Source organism: Pundamilia nyererei, unplaced genomic scaffold (assembly GCF_000239375.1).
Source record: "Pundamilia nyererei isolate P.nyererei 1_Seehausen unplaced genomic scaffold, PunNye1.0 scaffold00120, whole genome shotgun sequence".
Classification (NCBI taxonomy): Eukaryota; Metazoa; Chordata; class Actinopteri; order Cichliformes; family Cichlidae; genus Pundamilia; species Pundamilia nyererei.
This window is the reverse complement of record NW_005187521.1, coordinates 1,084,117-1,103,081: the sequence shown is the minus strand read 5'-3', so window position 1 is coordinate 1,103,081 and position 18,965 is coordinate 1,084,117. Positions and strand designations below refer to the sequence as shown.

The window sequence follows — 18,965 nt, the reverse complement described above, 5'->3', positions numbered from 1 at the left end:
AAAATTGCCACCCTGGAATGTATGATCACTCTCAAGATGAATGACACTGCAAAGGCACCACTTTGCCAGTTAAGCAGCCTCTAATTGTAGATTGAACCAGAGTGAGAAAAGGGGGGGACAAAATCATTGTCTGTCTTTCTTTGTATCCCAGGTTAATTAAAGAACATTTGCTGAATTTTAATTAAAAGGTGAAATATAGTCGATTGGTCCAGTAACTTTCAAATGCCTTTATGAAAAACCCCTTTTACAGCCAGTGAGAGCGCAGGAGAGCCTTTATCTTGTACACAATACTTTATCAAAGAATCACATATAAAAACACTTTTTTCCAGAGAAAGCTTTTAACTGTTTGATTCTCTCATTGGTTGCTCCCTCTAAATCGGACACGTTGAAGCCCTCGACTACAAGGAACAATCGAGGAACAGAAAATGCACACCACACCACACAGACCCTTAAATTTAAGATTAGAATGCAACACACACAATTCAAAAATATATTCCTCTAATCTTGCAATAGTTGCAATAGGTTGTTTTTCTTTTTTCTTTCAGTTGTACAATTAGAAAAAATACACAGGTAACTGGATTTACTGGAGGAAACGCTTTAACAAAGTCACAAATAATACTGTATTTTGCACCAATGACAGCTTTGGATCCGACGCTCTATCATCACTAAGTGTCTGCAGTGTTCTCTGTGCCATGAAGCATCAGAGGAGATGTTGATCTCCCGTGTGTTCACATGAGTGTTCGCATGCCCTAAAAGGTGTGGAACACTGTGCCCCGCCAGCGTCCTGAGGGTCATATACACTTGTATTGACATTTCCAGGGTTCGCCCCGCTGTTTTGTCATGTGTGTTCGCAAGTAGTCACCTCGGGGAGGGGTGTCTGATCCTGCATTACCACTTGAGGAGGGGTGGGGGCAGGGCGAGCATGGGCCACTGAGTTTTTCTGCAGCTCGACCCCGAAGGCGGGAGGAGCATTCTGCAACTGTCTCCTGTACTGCACAAAGCTGCAGGTCTTTAGGATGATGGCCAAGATGTTCTTTCCTATTAGGATCCCAGATACCCTGGCGTCCCTGTACAAAAGCATGTTCCCTCCGCGGATGAACAGAGTGATGATGTTAATGGTCACAAGGCTGAGGATGGGGTACAGGAGCATCTTGTGGGGGACAATGTTGATGCCCTGCATGCTGATCTCGCTCAAGGACACGCAGGGCAGCACGAGCAGGAGGATGTAGCAGTAGAAGAACATCAGGCCCTCGGCCCACAGAGGAAGCCCTTTCTTTTGTGGCTCCCACAGGTTGGCTTGGATGTCCAGTATGTCCAGCAAGTCCACCACCACCCAGAAGAGGCGGTTACGGATCTCCTCGCGCTTCTTGAAGGCTCGAACATACTCCATGTGGTCGATAGCCACCAGCACCACAAACAGCACCGGGATGCAAATAGACAGCAGCAAGGTCAAGGCTTTCCTCGCGAGAGCGTCCAAGCTCTTCCTATCTGCTTTGTAGTTTTGATACACAAAGTAGACCTTGATCTCCAGCACGAAGATGTAAAGAAACCAGAGAATCATGGCGTAGCCTCGCTTCGCTGTGCGCACCTCGGCGCCCACCCACACTGCCACGTAACGCAAGACAATTAAGAAGCAGATGTCTCCCACCATCACCATGATGCAGATGCCGATCTTGCGGGGGCCGTGATTCTGCTCCACCAGGTAGGCATCAATCAGCGCCATGCTGCTCATGATCAGAATGGTGGACAAGCACACGTGGGGTTTGTTGGTGGGAGGCGGGGGTACCATCCTTGCCTGTCTGAGAAGAAGAGGAGGAGGAGTGTCGTTGAAGAGGGAGTGCAGAGGGTCCTCAGTTGTCCAGTGAGAGGCAGATCAGATAGCGCTGCTAGACAGCGGTGTTCCCCTCCATTGCTTCTTTCTTGGCCACAATCCAGGATGCATTAATAGGATTCACACAGATCACTTCAATCAATCTCCGCCTGTGCCCAAGCCACCTGCCGGGTAGACAGCACCCCTCATTTAGTAAATTGTGTTAATTGGTAAACGGTCTGTAAACATACAGCTTCACTTGTCTGTGAATTAATATCTCAGGATGTGCCTACCTTTTTACGCTCTGATAATTATTCAGGGAACACAACAGTTTAATCAGCGAGTTGCAGTTTCTCTTATTAAAAGAGAAAAGCTGCTGCGATGTGCTCTCGTTACAGATTCACTCTCGACACCCTTGTTTTCATGCAAGCTTAAGCTGGAGAGATAAAAATCCAGCTGAATACTCACTTGTGTCCCTCTTTGTACTTTATCCTAATGACTGGCAGCGAGCGATCATCCATGAGACTGCACTGGGAGATCACAAAGCCCATCTGTAATCCACAGGAGAAGAGAGGAGAAAAGGCAAGGGATCCTCTCCTTCTCTGACAGCCATAAATCCACCAATCATGGATAGGTTTCTGTCGCTCTTTCCTTCTTTCTTTCTTCAGGTGAAAGAAAAATCCCCAAATCTTGCCGTCATAATCCACTTACCAATCAGACCGAATCAGGAATAGACATCTTGATGGTCACAAAGACAGCTCTCAATTTCTGCCTCTAAGAATAGAGGTTGTTTAGTTGTTGTGCTTAGACGGAGGCTTTAAAATGCCCCAACTTCAAAAAGAAAAAAACAGGGTGGTGGTGACAAAGTTGATTAAAAATACAAAACCTCAGCAGTAAGTCCTGCTTCAAAGACAATTTCCTCTCCAGAAGTTTTCTCCTTCATCATCCACCATCCCTGGCCGAAGAAGATGAAATGTTTTGTGTTGTTTTCCTGTGCAAGTATGTGCGTTTCACAAGAAGAAGGATTTTTGTGGCTCTTTTGAAAGCACCGCGAGCGTCCCTTTTCGCTCACACTCACTGTTTGCATGTGTGTGTGTGCATGCGCGCGTGTGAGGGAGAGAGAGTGTGTCTGCGCGCAGGTTTCAGCTGTCTCCACGCTTCGTTGTCGCTGTAAAATGCTGCCCCCCTGGCGAGATCCTGGCTGCTGCACCGCTTTCTGTCTCCCGCTCAAGCAGTTTTTTGTTGTTGTTTCTTTCTTGCCAGGGACACCAGGATCAACAGCGCCGGTGGATTCCCCTGTGTCCACTCGGCGTGCTCTGCCAACACCACCAGCACTGTTATACTCCAACGCCGCTGCTTGTCTCTGCCCGTCAGTCTCTGTGCGCTCTTCAGCCCTCTCCGAAGTCAGAGAGATGCTCCTCTGGTGCGTTGAGACACACTCCTGAGATTTTTTTTCCCCCTTTCTCTCCGTGTGTCTCTCTCACAGCTACGCTCCTTCTCCCTGTTCTGCCCAAGTAAAGGCACTTGCTGTGTGGAGGTGACACTCAGCAGACCACAGCTGCAGAGAGGAGAGAGAAAAGAGGTAGAGAGAGAGAGAGAGACAGAACACTTTTCCAGGGGGTGGAGAAAAGCAGGGTGGGAAAGGGGTTGGGGAGGGAGCCAGCGTTCTGCAGCTTAGCTGAATGCACAACTTCTCTCTCTTTCTCTCATCCTGTTTTCCCTTGCCTTTCTTTTTCTTTACCTCTCTCACTTCCCTTTCTGCTTTTCACATTGTGTCTTGCACTGATATCCTATTTTCTCGGGCTGTTTTCTGTTTTGGCTCCCAGAAAAAGCCTCCGGTCTCCGTCTTCTTTAAAAAGCCCATTATGGCGCCGTGCAGTTCTACCTCTCCCAAGTTCGAGGTGAATGGAGATGAAAAGTGATCCGGAGAGGAGAGGGGGGGAGATGCTCTCCAGTATGGGATGTAGAAAGCCAGCTTCCCAGGAGGATGTGTGTCTGCAGTCATCTGGGGAGACATGGGGAGGTTGGGGTGGGGGTAGGAGGGGGATTGAAGAGAGGAAGATGGGGGGTATTGGGGGGGACAGAGAGCCTTTCTATTGATCTACCAATGGAGCACTGAATCAGGAGACTAAGACAGGGCCAGTAACCCAAAGAGATGAGGGGTGAGAAGAGATGGGGAGGTACAGACGTAGAGAAAAAGAAAGGGAGGGAAAAGTGACGAGGAGGAAGAATGACACGAACTGAGGAGAGGAAAAAGGAACACCGGGAGATGTGCTGGGTGGGACCAAATGTCAAAGGAAACATTTTTATCCCCTGAGATGGAATAATGCCTGGGCTTGGAGATAATACCTTTCTAAAAAAAAAAGAAAGTTAATTTTTTTAGAAAGGTAGGAATAGGTTGGTGTGTTTGCTTTGCCATGCAGTATGCTAACACCACCAGCTCTGTTTATCCAGCTGGGCCAATTAGGGATAATCCTCCCTCAGAGGAACCAAACTGCTTTCATTAGTACAGTATGAAGCCATTTACTGCTCACTTCATGAATTGCGGTTATTGAAGAGTCAAAAACTATTGGTCTTCTATGCAACCGTGGCTGCACTTTTCATCCGACTCTGGAATGACAACAAAACATAATTGCAATCAATCATGCTGATTTTTTTTCATTTGTTGTTTTTTCTTTTTTGCACTCAAATGGATATGGTTACAGAATTACCAGCTGCGCATCAGCTGACACCTGCAACCACGGCTGTTTATAACTTCTATCATGCCTTTATCATGGAAGCATATGGAGGTCTGAAAAAGAAGTCAAGTGAAGCAGCCATTTGCCTTTCAACAGATTTCTTATTGACTATTTCCTCTGGATTTATCGACCATAATTGGGCCATGATGATGAATTATACCCTTCTTTGCAAACTGTAAAGTTGATGTTCCATCCACAACATTTTAATGCATTTTAACAATCACAATCAAACACATTGCAGTCATCAGTTTAATACCAGCTGGTACGAAATGCTACTGCAACATATTTAACTGATTATTAAAGATGGCGGCTGGGTGGTTGTTTGAGGAAAAGGTCACAAGTTTGATCCCCACAACAGGCAGCAGACACACACTAACAGAAATGTGTCCATGAGCAGGGCACTTACGGTAGGTGCTACACCTGCTACACTCTTTCACTCAAAGCCACATGGGTATCAGTGTCGGCTGAACGCCTGAATTGTAATGTAAATCAGTAGATGGTTTGCCTATACCGCTCGGGAACAGCCCTGTGATCTTAATAGGTTCACTCCCCCTAGAATCAGTATGGAGATTGATACACCGCGTGTTCTCCTCTTTCTTATTCCTCCCACATCTCGTCCACTAATATATAATTTATATCTTCATTTACATGCCTTTTGTTATATATATAATGGAGTCCAAGACTATATAACTTCTCCATTAAACAGGGCAGTTAACCTGGGCTCGGACTGAGTCACATCTGCTCTCTATCTTCAGTTATAAATGCTCAGCATTCATGTATTGTCACCATTAAATCTGTGAGGATATCACATCACTGTCGCCTTTATTGAAAGCTGATTTACACACGTGTTTATGCTGGGGGGGGTTGTTGTTTTTTTTACTGTCAGCTGCTGTCAAAGATCTCAGTCTTGATTAATATAATTATACTGTTATACAAGCAAGATGTTATATTTGATGCCAAGAGTGCTTCAGAAGTGTTCTGTCCTCTTGTGCCCTCTCTCCTTCGTCCATCAGAGTCTGCTCAGCCTCTTGCAGAGGACTGTCCTTGGCTCTTGGACAGGGACACTGCATCATCACAGTTCAGCTCCAGGCAGCTAACACAACAGATAGCAGACAATAAACCCCCAGTCACATTCTCCATAATATTGTCTAGCATCAGCATTGACAATCAACTATCAGAAGGCACAAAAATAGAAAAGCAATGGAACGGCTACAGCAGGGGCCTCGTCATCTCGTCTTTTGGACCTGCAGTTCAATCTGTTTGTCTCTAAATATGGTATTTGGCTTTATGCAAATATTTGAGCATGCTTTCTCAGAGCATAACACTCCATTTTTCAGAAATGTTCCCTTGACAACCGAGTGCAGCAGCTTAAGAAACGTGTTTTCTCATCTTGTCAAAAGAGATATCATGGGAGGAATTCACCGCTGCACATTGTACCTTGAACTCAGCTTAAATAACACATAAAGTGTGTTTTCTAAACAATGGAGCTATAAGAAAATGTGCTTTCAAGAGGAGACTCTCCTTATGGCTGGTTGCAATTCGTAGCTCAAGAAGCAGCTTTACTTTCTTTACTTTCCCATTTGTGGCCACTGTTTGTGGACCCCTCTCTCACCTAATTCCCCGACAGTCGACGGGCGATATTAGGATATTTTTGCAAGAAGAAAATATCTACAAGGTTTTTACTCAAAGTTATTACAAAGATACAGCACATACGTCCACTTGATTAAGGTTTTATTGTCCGACATTTAAACACAGTATGCCGTTTTCTCACACAATTCATATTAATTGCATCAATGTTCCCCCAGAGCAACACTGAAAGAGGGTATTAATGTGCACCTAAGTGCTGCAGGTAGTGGCATAATCACAAGGGTATGCATCACTGAATGAATAGGCTGATTAGATTTGCTTTGTGTTTCGACTGCAGATGATTTACTTAAGAGTCAAGAGTGGGGTATGATTAATTTCACTGTGCTGCTCTGCACCGAATCCAAATAGAAACACCTTCCAATTAACGTGAGGCTTAAAACGATGTTTCTGCAAGACGTGTGGGTGAAATCTTTGAAATTTTAGCTCATTGTACATAAAGATGAGTGATAAGGGGCGACTCAAGTTTCACTGTTACAGTATGTCATGATTTGCAGATTGTTTAAGAGGAAAAAAACAAAAGGACCTGGACACAAACATGGATTAATCGTTTGGGTTTGGCAGCCGGTATTCAGTGTCAGCAAGCTGGGAGAAGATTGGGGAATTTACTTCACCGAAGACAATTTGTACATGAAGCATAACAGTGGAAATAGGACACATAAATCACATTAGCTGTAACCCTGAGTCTGCCATCGATTACCTACAGGAAAACAAATGGGGACGTTAAGCCTTAAACACCCCCATCAGGGTTCTAACCACCAAATGGGAATCATGAAGTGGATAGCCTAAGCAGGTCCCTGTGGGGCGATTAAATCAGAAGGGGGGAGATAGAGCAAATGGCCCCTGCCCCCTCGCTGTCCACTAGACAACCATACCAGAGCAGATACAGGTCACTTCAGCACCTCTAGCTATGATATAATGGCTGGCAGAGGAAATGCAGCAGCGTTTGCTGGCATCTTTGCGTTATTTGACATGACATCAGGTCAAATCTGAGACAAAGCAGAGTAGACAGAGAATTCATTACAACAAAGCAGACCTGGATCTAACAGTATTTGCATTTGATTGATCTCGCTCGCAATCCCATGTGGGTGGGCTTTACAACCGAGAGGAAGAGAGCGATTGCCACATTATTACCACAATCAGGAAATCCACAGAAAGACATTTTAATCAGCACGTTCAAAAGCCTTGACTTACAAACCTGTCCACCTCACCTCTCCTCCAAGGAGCAACAACAAACACCGCAAATTATTTGCAATTTTCTTAACGCATCCACGGAAGAGAGTCAAATCCAGGCTCTAAGGGATATTATGCAGTGTAACAAGGTGGTTGTTTATATCTCTCTAAACGATGCCTGACACAGAAAACACAAGTGACAGGGCCTATCATACCCTTTCATGAGCATAGATTTGTTTTTATGTGAGCCTCCCACCGTGTGAGAACAGGTGTGTGTGGGTGTGTGTGTGCATGGCAGAACAATGCATCATCATTCATGGCTCATAATGCCTTTAGTGTGAAGCACAGCTTGGGACATGTGAGATGAAACACATGCAAATAATATTTCCCGCTGCGACCCGTCCAGCACAAAGCCCCTAGACAAAGAAAAGAAAGAAGGATTCACTTGACATTAATAATGAATTAGACGTTAGAGGATAAATGTCAAGTTTTTTTTTCTTTTCGCAGTTTGAATCAGCTTTCATCAGACATCCCTTTTTATTAAAAAGTAAAATTATAGATGTGTTCTTGAGAGTTTTATCCCTGTATGACAAGTGTAGGTGTTTTAAAATCTGCTGACACTTGGAACAGCAGCACAAATTTTCACCCTTCACTAATAATGACAAAGCTCATGGTGGGCAGCATGTGACACAATCATCCGTCACATCCTCATATTATTACAGTAAAGATAAGTAAGCACGCTATCAGTGTCAAGGTCTGACATCATTGTAAGTGGGTAGCTAATGTGCTGCAGCTGAAAATAATAATGGATTAATAATACTGTGTACAACATCTGGAGACCGAAATGTTGAAGGGGTGAAAAAAAAAACACACATAAAAAACTTGATGGACACAACCAGCAAACAATTACTGACATTTGGAACAATTTTTAGTAAATATCCTTTTATTTGGTGCATTCACTGAAATATTCGGAAAATCAGAATTTCAACCTTAGATATTTAAGGCAAAATAAATAAATATAACAATAAAACAAATATTTGTTTATGTTCTGTAATGAATAATTCACTATGTGCAAGCCTTTAAAACAAAATGATATTTTCAATGCTGCACTGACATTCCTGAACACAAAAATTAGTTTTAAATGTTAAATTAACAGATACTAATATAGTGCTCTTCTACTCTAACTGAGCACTAAAAGCAATTTTTACAACAAGCCTCACTCGCCCAGTAACACACATATTCATACAAGTGCTTTTTTAGCACCTTGTCTAATCTTCATACACACATCTGTTGGATGCATTGGGAGCAACTCAACGCAATTCAACATCTTGCCCGAGGATACTTCAACATGCAGACCGGAGGAGGCAGGGATCTTGCTCCCGACCTTCTGACTGGTAGACGATCCACTCCACACCTCCTGAGCTGCAGTGGTTGCTTCTCAGAAAATTCCAGTGTATAAATTTGGGTATGAAAATATGAAGTCAACTTGTTATTTGAATAACAAATAACAATATAATTTTATCTTTTTTTAGTTTATAACAAAGTTTTGAGAGATCTCTACAAAATCTGTATTTTCTTGTTTTTAAGACAGGTGGTCTAATAAATTTGTTAAGCACTCTGTGTCATATAAATATAATAACTGCTGAGGTCATACAATTAAGGAAAACAAATCGCACATTTCACAGTTTAAGGTCTCTATAAATGAATGTATTTATTATTGCATCATTGTGTAATGAACGTCTAGTGTACTACATTATGATGAATGATGCAACCACTATTCTACCATATATGTGTTTAATCAGCAATTGCAATGTCATGACTGTAATAATAATAATAATAATAATAATAATAATAAAAATAATAATAATAATAATGCATTTTATTTGAGGGCGCCTTTCAGAAACCCAAGGTCACCTTACAAAAAACAAAATGAATAAAAGGAACAATAGTCATAAAATACATAAAATAAGTTAAAATTACAAAACACAGCTTGACAACAGATAAAATCAGCATTAAAGCGAATAAGCCAGTTTAAACAGATGTGTTTTGAGCTGTGTCTTAAATACAGAAAGGGAGTCAATATTTCTTAGTGCAGGAGGAAGAGAGTTCCAGAGCCGAGGAGCAGAGCGACTGAAAGCTCTGTTCCCCACAGTAATAAGGTGTGAGGACGGAACAGTAAGATGAATAGCAGATGATGATCTGAGAAGGCGGGAAACAGTGGTGATATGGAGCAGGTCACACAAATATGAAGGAGCAGATTTATGGATACACTTGTATGTAAGAAGTAAGATTTTAAAATTTATCCTGGCTTCTACGGGCAACCAGTGAAGCTGCTGAAGAACTGGGGTAATATGAGCTCTTGACGGAGTGCAAGTTATGACCTGAGCTGCAGAATCTTGAAGAAGTTGGAGTTTATGAAGGGACCTTTTAGGGAGACCAAATAGGAGGGAATTACAGTAATCAATACGGGACGTAATAAGACTATGGACAAGGATGGCAGCAGCATGGGGAGTAAGGAAGGGACGGAGTCAGTTAATATTACGTAAGTGGAAGTAAGCAGATGGGGTTATGTAATTAATGTGAGACTGGAATGAAAGAGTATTATCAAGTATGACACCCAAACTCTTAACCTGAGGGCAGGGAAGGGTGGGAGAATTTTCAATGTTAATGGAAAAACTGTGGGATTTGGTTAAGATAGATGGTGTACCAACAAGTAAAACTTCAGTTTTATTACTGTTAAGTTTGAGGAAATTGGAGGAGAACCAGGATCTAATCTCAATAAGACAGTTTGAGAGGGAGGTAGGTGGGAGGGATGAATTGGGTTTAGAAGAAATGTAGAGCTGGGTGTCATAGGCATAACAGTGAAAATTGATATTATACTTTCGGAATATATGACCAAGAGGGAGCATGTAAGTAATGAATAAAAGAGGCCCTAATACTGAACCCTGGGGCACACCAGCAGAAACAGGATAGAGAGTTGAAGAATGGGATTTAAATTGGATAAATTGAGTGCGCTCTGAGAGATAGGAGGTAAACCAGGTAAGTGGGGTGTGACTAATACCAATGGAAGCTAACCGGTTCAGGAGAATATTGTGAGAAATGGTATCAAACGCCACACTAAGATCAAGAAGGATGAGGATGGATAGGAGACCAGAATCAGCTGCCATCAGAAGGTCATTGGTAATCCTTGACAGAGCAGTTTCTGTGCTATGATTGGGGCGGAAACCAGATTGAAATTGTTCATAGAGATTATGGTCATTGAGATGTAAATGAAGCTGGGTGGCGACAACTTTTTCAAGAATTTTTGAAATAAAGGGGAGATTTGATATAGGGCGAAGATTATCAAAGTTATTGGGGTCTGCACCAGGCTTTTTGAGAGTTGGGATAACAGAAGCCTTTTTCAGTGCTTCAGGAACAATTCCAGTGTTCAGGGAGGAATGAATAATATTGGTTATGAGAGGTGCTAACGAGGGAAGACAGGCTTTAACTAACACAGTAGGAAGAGGGTCAAGGTGACAGGTGGATGACTTAGATTTTTTAATGAGATTAGATACATCAGTTATGGAGGGAAGAGTAAAGCTTGAAAATAACTGACTGGAAGACAGTGGGGGAACCAGGAAGTCTACTTCAGAGTCAGGAGCTCCTAAAGAGTTAAGTTGACAGTGAATGTCTGAGATTTTACAAGTGAAAAAAGAGACAAGAGAGTTGCAAAAATCAGCAGAATACATGTGGGAGGGGAATGTGTCTGAAGATTTTGTAATTTTACTGAACAATGAATAGAGGGACCTGGAGTTAGAACTAATTAAACCAGAGTAGTAAGCAGATTTGGCTGAGGTAATGCAGTCCTTATAGAACAAAACATGATCATTGTGCATTTCTTTATGTACAGTAAGTCCGGTTTTCTTGAATACACATTCGAGTTGGCGTCCTTTAGCTTTAAGGTGACGCAGGTTGGAGGTAAACCACGGAGTTGAACGGGAAAATGAGACAGTTCGATGTTTAAGGGGAGCAAATATGTTAAGAAGGTTATGAAGGTTGACATTATAATGACAAACGAGTTCATGAGGGGTTGAGGAGCAGTGGATAGATGGAAGGTCATGGACAGCAGATGAAAAAACAGCTGGGTTGATATTACTAATTTTCCTAAAAGTGATATTACAAGAGATACGGGTTTTGGAAGTGGTTATGTTCGCATCAAAAGACATAAACATATGATCAGACTGGGGAAACAATGTGGCTTTACAATGGGTGGGGGTAATGCCAGAACAACAGACCAAATTCATTTAAAAACTCCTTGTGTGGCTTAGGTGACCGATAAACAGTACATATGATGGTGGGGGTAGATCCAAGGAGCTGTAGTGCAATGTATTCAAATGAATGGGAGGGAGGGGCAGAGACGGAGTACTTTCCAGTGCTTCCGGTGAATTATCGCGAGACCTCCGCCCTTCCCGAAATGCGAGGTTGACAGGTGTAAACAAACTCAGATGGAGTGGAGTTGTTGAGAGAAACAAAGTTGTTGCCATGTTTCAGTCAAGCAAAGACAGTCCAACTTACGATCACAGAGGAGATCATGGACGAGATGTCCCTTACCAGTGAGAGAGCGGATGTTTAATAGACCGAAGTTGATGCTGGAGTTGCCATGCTGGACAGTAGGCCTAGTTGATCTAGCCAGGTGGGCCAGCACACTGTGGTCAACACCCCGGTCAGTCTTGCAGGGAGGACGACGAGTTTTGTACCAGATGGAAAATATTGAGTTAGTGTCTCTGATGATGGATAAAAAAGAAACCCAGGTGAGCACGAGCCACACTAACACTCTGTGGATCCGCATCTTAATCAGGGCCGAGCACTGAACACAAACGGAGGGACGGAACAACCAGCTGACAGCTGCAGCGCAAGCAATAGAAGCCCGCAGATATTGCGAAAACAAGTCAAAACAGGGTTGCGCCTTAGATACTTGGTTCATATTGCCGTCAGCAACTGAAAAAAAATTATAATAAAAATAGTAATAGTAATAACCGGTGAGCAGCGGCAGCTAAGCGCGCCAGCGTTCACTCGACCGGAAGTGTATGTAGTTGTGGTGACGTGAGTAGGTAGGGGTGCAAAATGACATTTTGAAGTTTGAAAACAAGTTTGAAATGCTCCTGGCTACTGCTGATTGGCCAAATTCAATAAACTTATTGGCTGGAAGAAATCCACATGTTCTACAACCTTACAGAGAGGTCAGTTGGACGTCTGTTTAAGTTACCGTATACGGCTCAGGATTTTATTGTGTTTTTAATGTCGATGCAACCTTCAACAAAATTTGTAACATTATGAATATTGTTTGTGTTTCCCCTATGAGCAATTTTCCTTATTTACAGCCAATGCTCGGATGATAGTGGCAGTAAAGTTTGTGCCACTCTGGGATGCTATGTTTTGATGAGCTAATTAGACCACACATTTCCCTAAAAGGCTTTTTGTTAACCTGTCTACTCCAGAATAAATTTTGATGGACTCACACACGGGGTAATATTGAGCCACTAAAACAAAACAGATTGCAAGAAGTAGAAAATAAAACTGCAGGAGGTTCTAAGTCAACGTTGATGACTGTGATTCTTTCAGTAAAATGAATGAGGTTAGAGGTTCCCTCACTGAAAAAAAATCTATTTTTTAATGGAGCATAGAGCTGAGAAAGGAACATTGTATTATGATGAGTATGAAACTAAAGATCATATCGTTAGCCAGTGTAAAAGACTCTGACTAGGACAGCGATTTGTCTTCACTCTTATTAGACTTGAAATTATTGATGGCTTTCTTTGTTCGCTCTTGCCTCTCTGTGGTTTCCTCGGTCTGAGTAATCGAGCACAGATATTACCCATATAAAATATTTCTATACCCCCTTGAGGTTACTTCTGTTTACAGAAACAAAAGCCATTAATTAAAGTGCTCACAGTCTTAACTCAAAGACAAGGTTTCGCATGCATTGTTCCCCTGTGAAGGTCGCTTTGTACGCAGCCCTCTTACTTAGGAATTGTTCTGTGTTCATGCTTCTGTGTAGTTATGTTTGGAAATTGTTGTTTTTTTATACATGAGCTCTGAGATGATTACAAATAACTTTGTGACGTGAGTATCGAAACTAAAGCAAAAGCCTCACGCAAGCGAAGAAGACACCCTATCTGGGACCATTATTACTGTTCTGAGGGCTGAGGGCGAATGCAGGTAACCAAGACAGTACAGTTGTCCGTTTCTTCCTTTTCAAAGACAGTGAGCTTGGTAGATTCTCCATCCACACATACAGTAAGTATCCAGTGCCATACTTCCTCATTCTCCTCACAGGGGACCTGGCTAATTTGGGGAAGTTGTTTATAAATGGCAGAAACCGTACAGCCCTGACTCACCTTTCTTCGTGAGGACTGCTCCTTAGTTAGCTTAATGAGGTCAGATTGTGTGTGTGTGTGTGTGTGTGTGTGTGTGTGTGTGTGTGTGTGTGTGTGTGTGTGTGTGTGTGTGTATTTCTGTGTTTGCTGAGAATAGAGTGGTTCAACTTGATGTGATAAAGTTTGCAGAGTCCACTGGGGAAAACTTTCTCTTGCATGCTGCTATTATTATAAAAGTATTATCAGCTATTATTTGGCAGGTAGTCTTCGCGCTAGTGCATGTACAACAGCAATTTAAACAACTGGGAAACAAGATACTTGTGATATTTAAGTGCCTGACAGTACCTTACAGTGTGTGAGAGCCAAATAACGTTAGCACCATGTGCCATCTTGTCTCAAGAGCTCTTAGAGAGAAACAAGCTCTTGGTAAATGGCTGCACTAATATTGCACCATGAGTGACAGCACCCATTAATCATTCAGTGTGCAGAGGATGGTTTTGTTTTATTATCATTACAGCTTTTACCATTGTACAAGTATTCCAAACCCTATGCATAGCAGTAATGAGCTGAGGTAGATGAGGAACATTAACAGGGTCGTAAATCAACTCTGACTGACTGGACGTACAGAAATCTCGACCATCGAGGCTATCGAGAAATCGTGAAATTCTTCACTGAGGACAACTATGAGAACACTGGAGGAGATTCAGCTGTTTATTTTGCAGCTATTCTCTATGTGAATAATGAATTTGATGAATTGCATACCGGTATGCAGAAGATAAGTGATTGTAATTCCAACCCACCAGTCTTTAGCAAGAAGCACAATTGATTGTTTGCCAACCCTGGCCTCCCATACTGATACTACACCTGTCAAGGCATGTTTATACTGATAAGAGGTGCAGATTTACCACCCAGGAATTTAAATCATTGAGACAATGTGTCACAGAGTTTAGACTAAAGAAGGTTTCTCATTTTCAAGCCAGCATCTATGGATTTTTCTACTCTCTTGATCCTGTTCAGGTTGACTTCTCACTTTCTTCCAGGTAGACTGATGCTGCTTTTGCTTTTGATCTTGTCCATGGCAAATGTCCCTCCAGCTCCCGTCTCCTCATGGATTGCCCAAAATGTTTTCAATCTCTGATTCAATCAACTCAAAATCTGTTCCTGAGTTCAAATCATCTCATTTTGCCCCTGTTCTTGAAACTGTGTCTGAGTCGACCGACATCTCTGTAGAACTGGCTGACTCATTTTTTTCTTCTTGGCCTATAGCTCTGTTGCCCCAGAATCGACTGCTCGCTGGTTGACCTCCTGCCAAATTCAAAGTCTTCCCTCCTGGTTGACCCCCTGCTGGCTCTGTCAGCCCAATCTGTTATTACCTGGCTGGTGTCTGACTGCTCTGATTTACAGCGTTGTGGCTTCCTTCCCGGCACTCCAGAGTCCTGATTTTCCACCTCTGCCACTGCAAGGACTAACTAATGTGAGTGGTAAACAGTGCTGTGCATGAACGCTTTAAAAAGAGTTTTCAGTGAACTGTGAACTGAATAAATAGTGTTTGCCACCAAACCATTAACAAAGGCTAAAGCCATGAGCAAACACCAACAGCGTTTCTTTAGATCTGTATTACATTAGTACAATAATCTCCCATGAGTTGTCCTGCATTATGAGACACGTTGTTTAAGTAGTAAAACATACTCGCATTTCCCTGGCTTTTAAAAGTGGTCTGTCTCTGACCATTATGTATGCAGTTCATTAAATCTGCTTACTGTCGATGACTGCGGGGCTGCAAAGATAGGTGGAGGAGGATCGGCTGAAAATGGACCAGTTCAAAGCAGCTTAATTAAAAAAGAGCTCGCTCTTTCTAAGTGTGAACTTGCACAACAGTGGTAGTAAATACAATGCTATACTTGCATTCACAACACTTATATGTTGGAATTATTTACCCCTTGGTCAGGAAATTGAGATATTAGTTATTTAACTTAAACATACTGTTCATTCCTTACACAGTTTCTCCAACAAGTATAGGTATTACTCCAAAATATGACGATTTATTGCAGCATAGCCTCATACATAACACGTTAACATGCTGAGAAACATGAACCTTCCCAGACCTTCCGTGCCTACGAAGCTATGAGTTGACATAATCAATAGTGTTGCAAATTAAAACTGACTGTCTTAATTTCCTGTTTTTCTAAAATAAACTGACTCAGTAATATCTTCACCTCGTGCTGGGACATTACAGAAGAGGGTTCATTTAGTTTGGAGACTATCCCCTTGTCTTCATCTGTAATCTGCGATGGTTATCACCATCAATATCAACTGGGTTCCGGTTAGTGATGTGTAAAATAACAATGAATTTCTAATTTGACGTACAAGAGAAATGTGAGGTCATAATACTGTTGAGATATTTTCTCTTTCATGTGCTTTTTTGGCTGGAGAAAGAAGCCCGCTGGCTTGCACAGCACCACTATCCTCCATCGTTAAGCTGAAGAAGATGCAAGATGGTTGATGTGTTTTTTAGGGGGTGGGGTTGCAGCTCGGAGAGATTGAGAGCGCTTTGAAATTCCAATGGGCTGGGAGATTCAGTTCCAAAACAGTAGTAATAAGGGATTTTTTGAAAAAAGCAGAAATTTCTGTTGCATAAATCCAGCAAGGGAGAGAGGGAATACAGGAGAGAGGATTTGTTCCAAAATGAAGTACAGACTGGGGAGTGATATTTAAAAACCTAAGCAATATTAATCAAGTCTCAGCAGGTGGTTACCAATGAAATGGCAATCATAGAAAAAGTTCAGAGGCCCATCAGATATATATCATGTTCATCTGTGAGCTGTGCGGTATGAAAATTACACTTTAAAGACCTCATAATAGGAATACAGTAAACATGAATGATGTCCTAAATTAGCTTCACAAGTAAAACATCTAATTTGGCTCTTGATGCATGACTCACTTTTTCAGTGAGAAATGTGCTACTGCTACTCCAAACAATGTATTTGGGTCACTCAGTTCTGGCAGTCCTGCATGAGGCAGAGGGACGCCACCCAAAGGCACGAGCGCTCTGAGGCATCCATAAACATAAACAGTGTGTATTTTGGCTACTGTACAGCTCTGGTGCATATTTAAATAAATTGAAAACAAGACGGGTGCCAGGCCAATGCAGCGATTTCGACCACCCATTGCAATCTCCATTGTCTTGCGCTAGAGACTTTTGGTGCTGGCTAGGTGGGAGAAAACTGACAGATTCACATGGAGCCACAGAGAAGGAGCAGTTGCACTGAGAGATTTTCTGTGTGAAGAAACCTGCCTTGAGTAGGTGTTTTTTAATCTATGTGCTATGAGTGACAAGAGATTTAGAAGAATTATTCACTAATACAATTTCTGCTTAAGCCCTCCTTTGCGAGAGAAAGATGCCATTGTTTCAGCTTTGTGTGTATGTGTGTGTGTGTTTGAGTTTTGCATAGGCATTTAGTCCTGCTTTGCTAGGAGAGGAGGAGATACAGAGGAAAAGCCCGTCGTATTTCAACACCTCCTTTTAGTCCAAAAGATGCAGCAAGGGGGGGGAGGGTGGGTGGGATTGTAAAGGAGGTCTGTCTGCCCTACATTTCTGAGCCTAAAATGCTCAAAAAGGATGCTGAGAAGGAGCACAGGTTATTCTGCCCTGCATTTAGAAAAGAAACCATTTCCCAATTCCGTGATCCCTCCAGCACCAAAAAGAACCTAATTTTGGTCTCATTTTCTTGAAAATAAAGCTTTATCAAATCTTTATCATGAAAGAAATAGAGGCATCTGAGTGTCTACTCAATTCAAGTACCCTCAGGGCACTGCTCTACTAGCTGACACTTTGTAGTTTTTGTTGGATCAACTGCCCTCAAGGGAAGGATCCTCCCAGCCCACGGAGCAGGCAGGGGCTCTGTGTCTTGCTGGACTCCCCGGCTTTTACATTATTTTTAATGAGTGATTTGGTGAAGAAGAGTCAGTACAACCCCCCCTCCCCCAAACTCTGGCATCACCTTGACTCTTAGACAGAGACAGAGTGTAAAGAGGCATGCTTATTGCACAGCCAGTCGAGGAGAGCACTTATTAGATTTATTTCGAGGTCTCGTTTCTCTCTACAGAGCAGAAAGCTGGAACTAGTTTGGAGAAACTGTTTGCTTTTCACTCATACACTTGACTTACTGTCACAGCATGAGATTTCCACCCAATAAAATCTATATGTTTCTCTATTTCACATAACGTTTAGCAGTTGTTTTATAAAATATTAAGACATCTTGTGTTATAGACCTCTTCAATTACTTTGGCAATGATATATTAAGACGAATATCTTCACGATTCATAGCAAGAGAGAGGTGTGATAAATTGACTGAAAGTTTTGAGTCAGAAACTTGAGCCCCTCCTGCTATGCATCATCTATAATGTGCTCACCTCTGCTCCGAAGAGCTCCTTTTGCCAAGAGTGCATTATGCCTATCTAAATCACAAACCTTCACAGTGGCTTTTAGCCCTTTACCATCTGCTGATTCTCAAAGTGTTGCTAACAGCATTACATACAGGTGTATGTAAAAGAATGACAGTTTATTTCACACAATTAAACACCAGATGGATTTTGTGTCTATATCTGGCATTTCTTTTCCAAGTAAAAGGGTTTTTCTTGCCATTAGCTGCAATTTCAATATCCTCATTTATCCCCACAACCTCTTCACTACATCTTAACCTTCTCAAGGGTAGTTCAACAAGCTCAGATTCATTCACTTCTTGGAATTAATCCGCTTGGTGCCACAGTTGCCTCCACAGTTATTTGCCCACCATCAGAGTAAATTATAATCTACCTTCATCAGGCTGCCAGCCAAGAAACCAAAATCAGGTTGCAGTTTTAAATAATAAAGCCTGGTCCTAAGTACTAATTTTTAAGGATTTAACTAAGCTTGTAGATTGTTTTGTTTTTGTTTGTTTTTTTCAAATTTGATCTCTAGCTCCTGTAGATATGCTGTTGAAACAAAATGTATTTTAACTGTTTTTACATCAGGCCAGTTTAAGATTATTTATTTATCTTCATAACAGTGTGCGTAAGAGTGGCAAGCAAGGCCAGTACTGCTTGTCCGTTGAAATCAAGTAACGTCTCTCCTTTAGTCTCAGATAGCATTCTGTCATAAAGTGTCTCACCTGTTTGCATCCATTGTTTACATTAATGCCATCTTGTGGGTGTAGTTGGCTACTGTCTCTGGAAGCAGGCTTAATACTGCTTGTGTTTGATTAG

The 18,965-nt window shown here is 42.1% G+C and overlaps 1 protein-coding gene across 1 annotated transcript; it reads right to left on the bottom strand.

Moving 5' to 3' along the window:
* Positions 1-330: 330 nt before the first annotated feature.
* On the bottom strand, positions 331-3,372 carry LOC102211709 (transmembrane protein 121-like). The gene is made up of 2 exons (XM_005742409.1): positions 2,279-3,372; positions 331-1,995 (listed from the first exon to the last, which is right to left on the bottom strand). Exon 2 carries the CDS (start codon positions 1,787-1,789, stop codon positions 839-841), a length of 951 nt encoding a protein of 316 aa, XP_005742466.1. The 5' UTR covers positions 1,790-1,995; positions 2,279-3,372; the 3' UTR covers positions 331-838.
* Positions 3,373-18,965: the final 15,593 nt, after the last annotated feature.

Bases quoted from the DNA above. Each gene is read 5' to 3' on its own strand.
- LOC102211709 (XM_005742409.1), bottom strand. From the start codon at position 1,789: ATGGTACCCCCGCCTCCCACCAACAAACCCCACGTGTGCTTGTCCACC.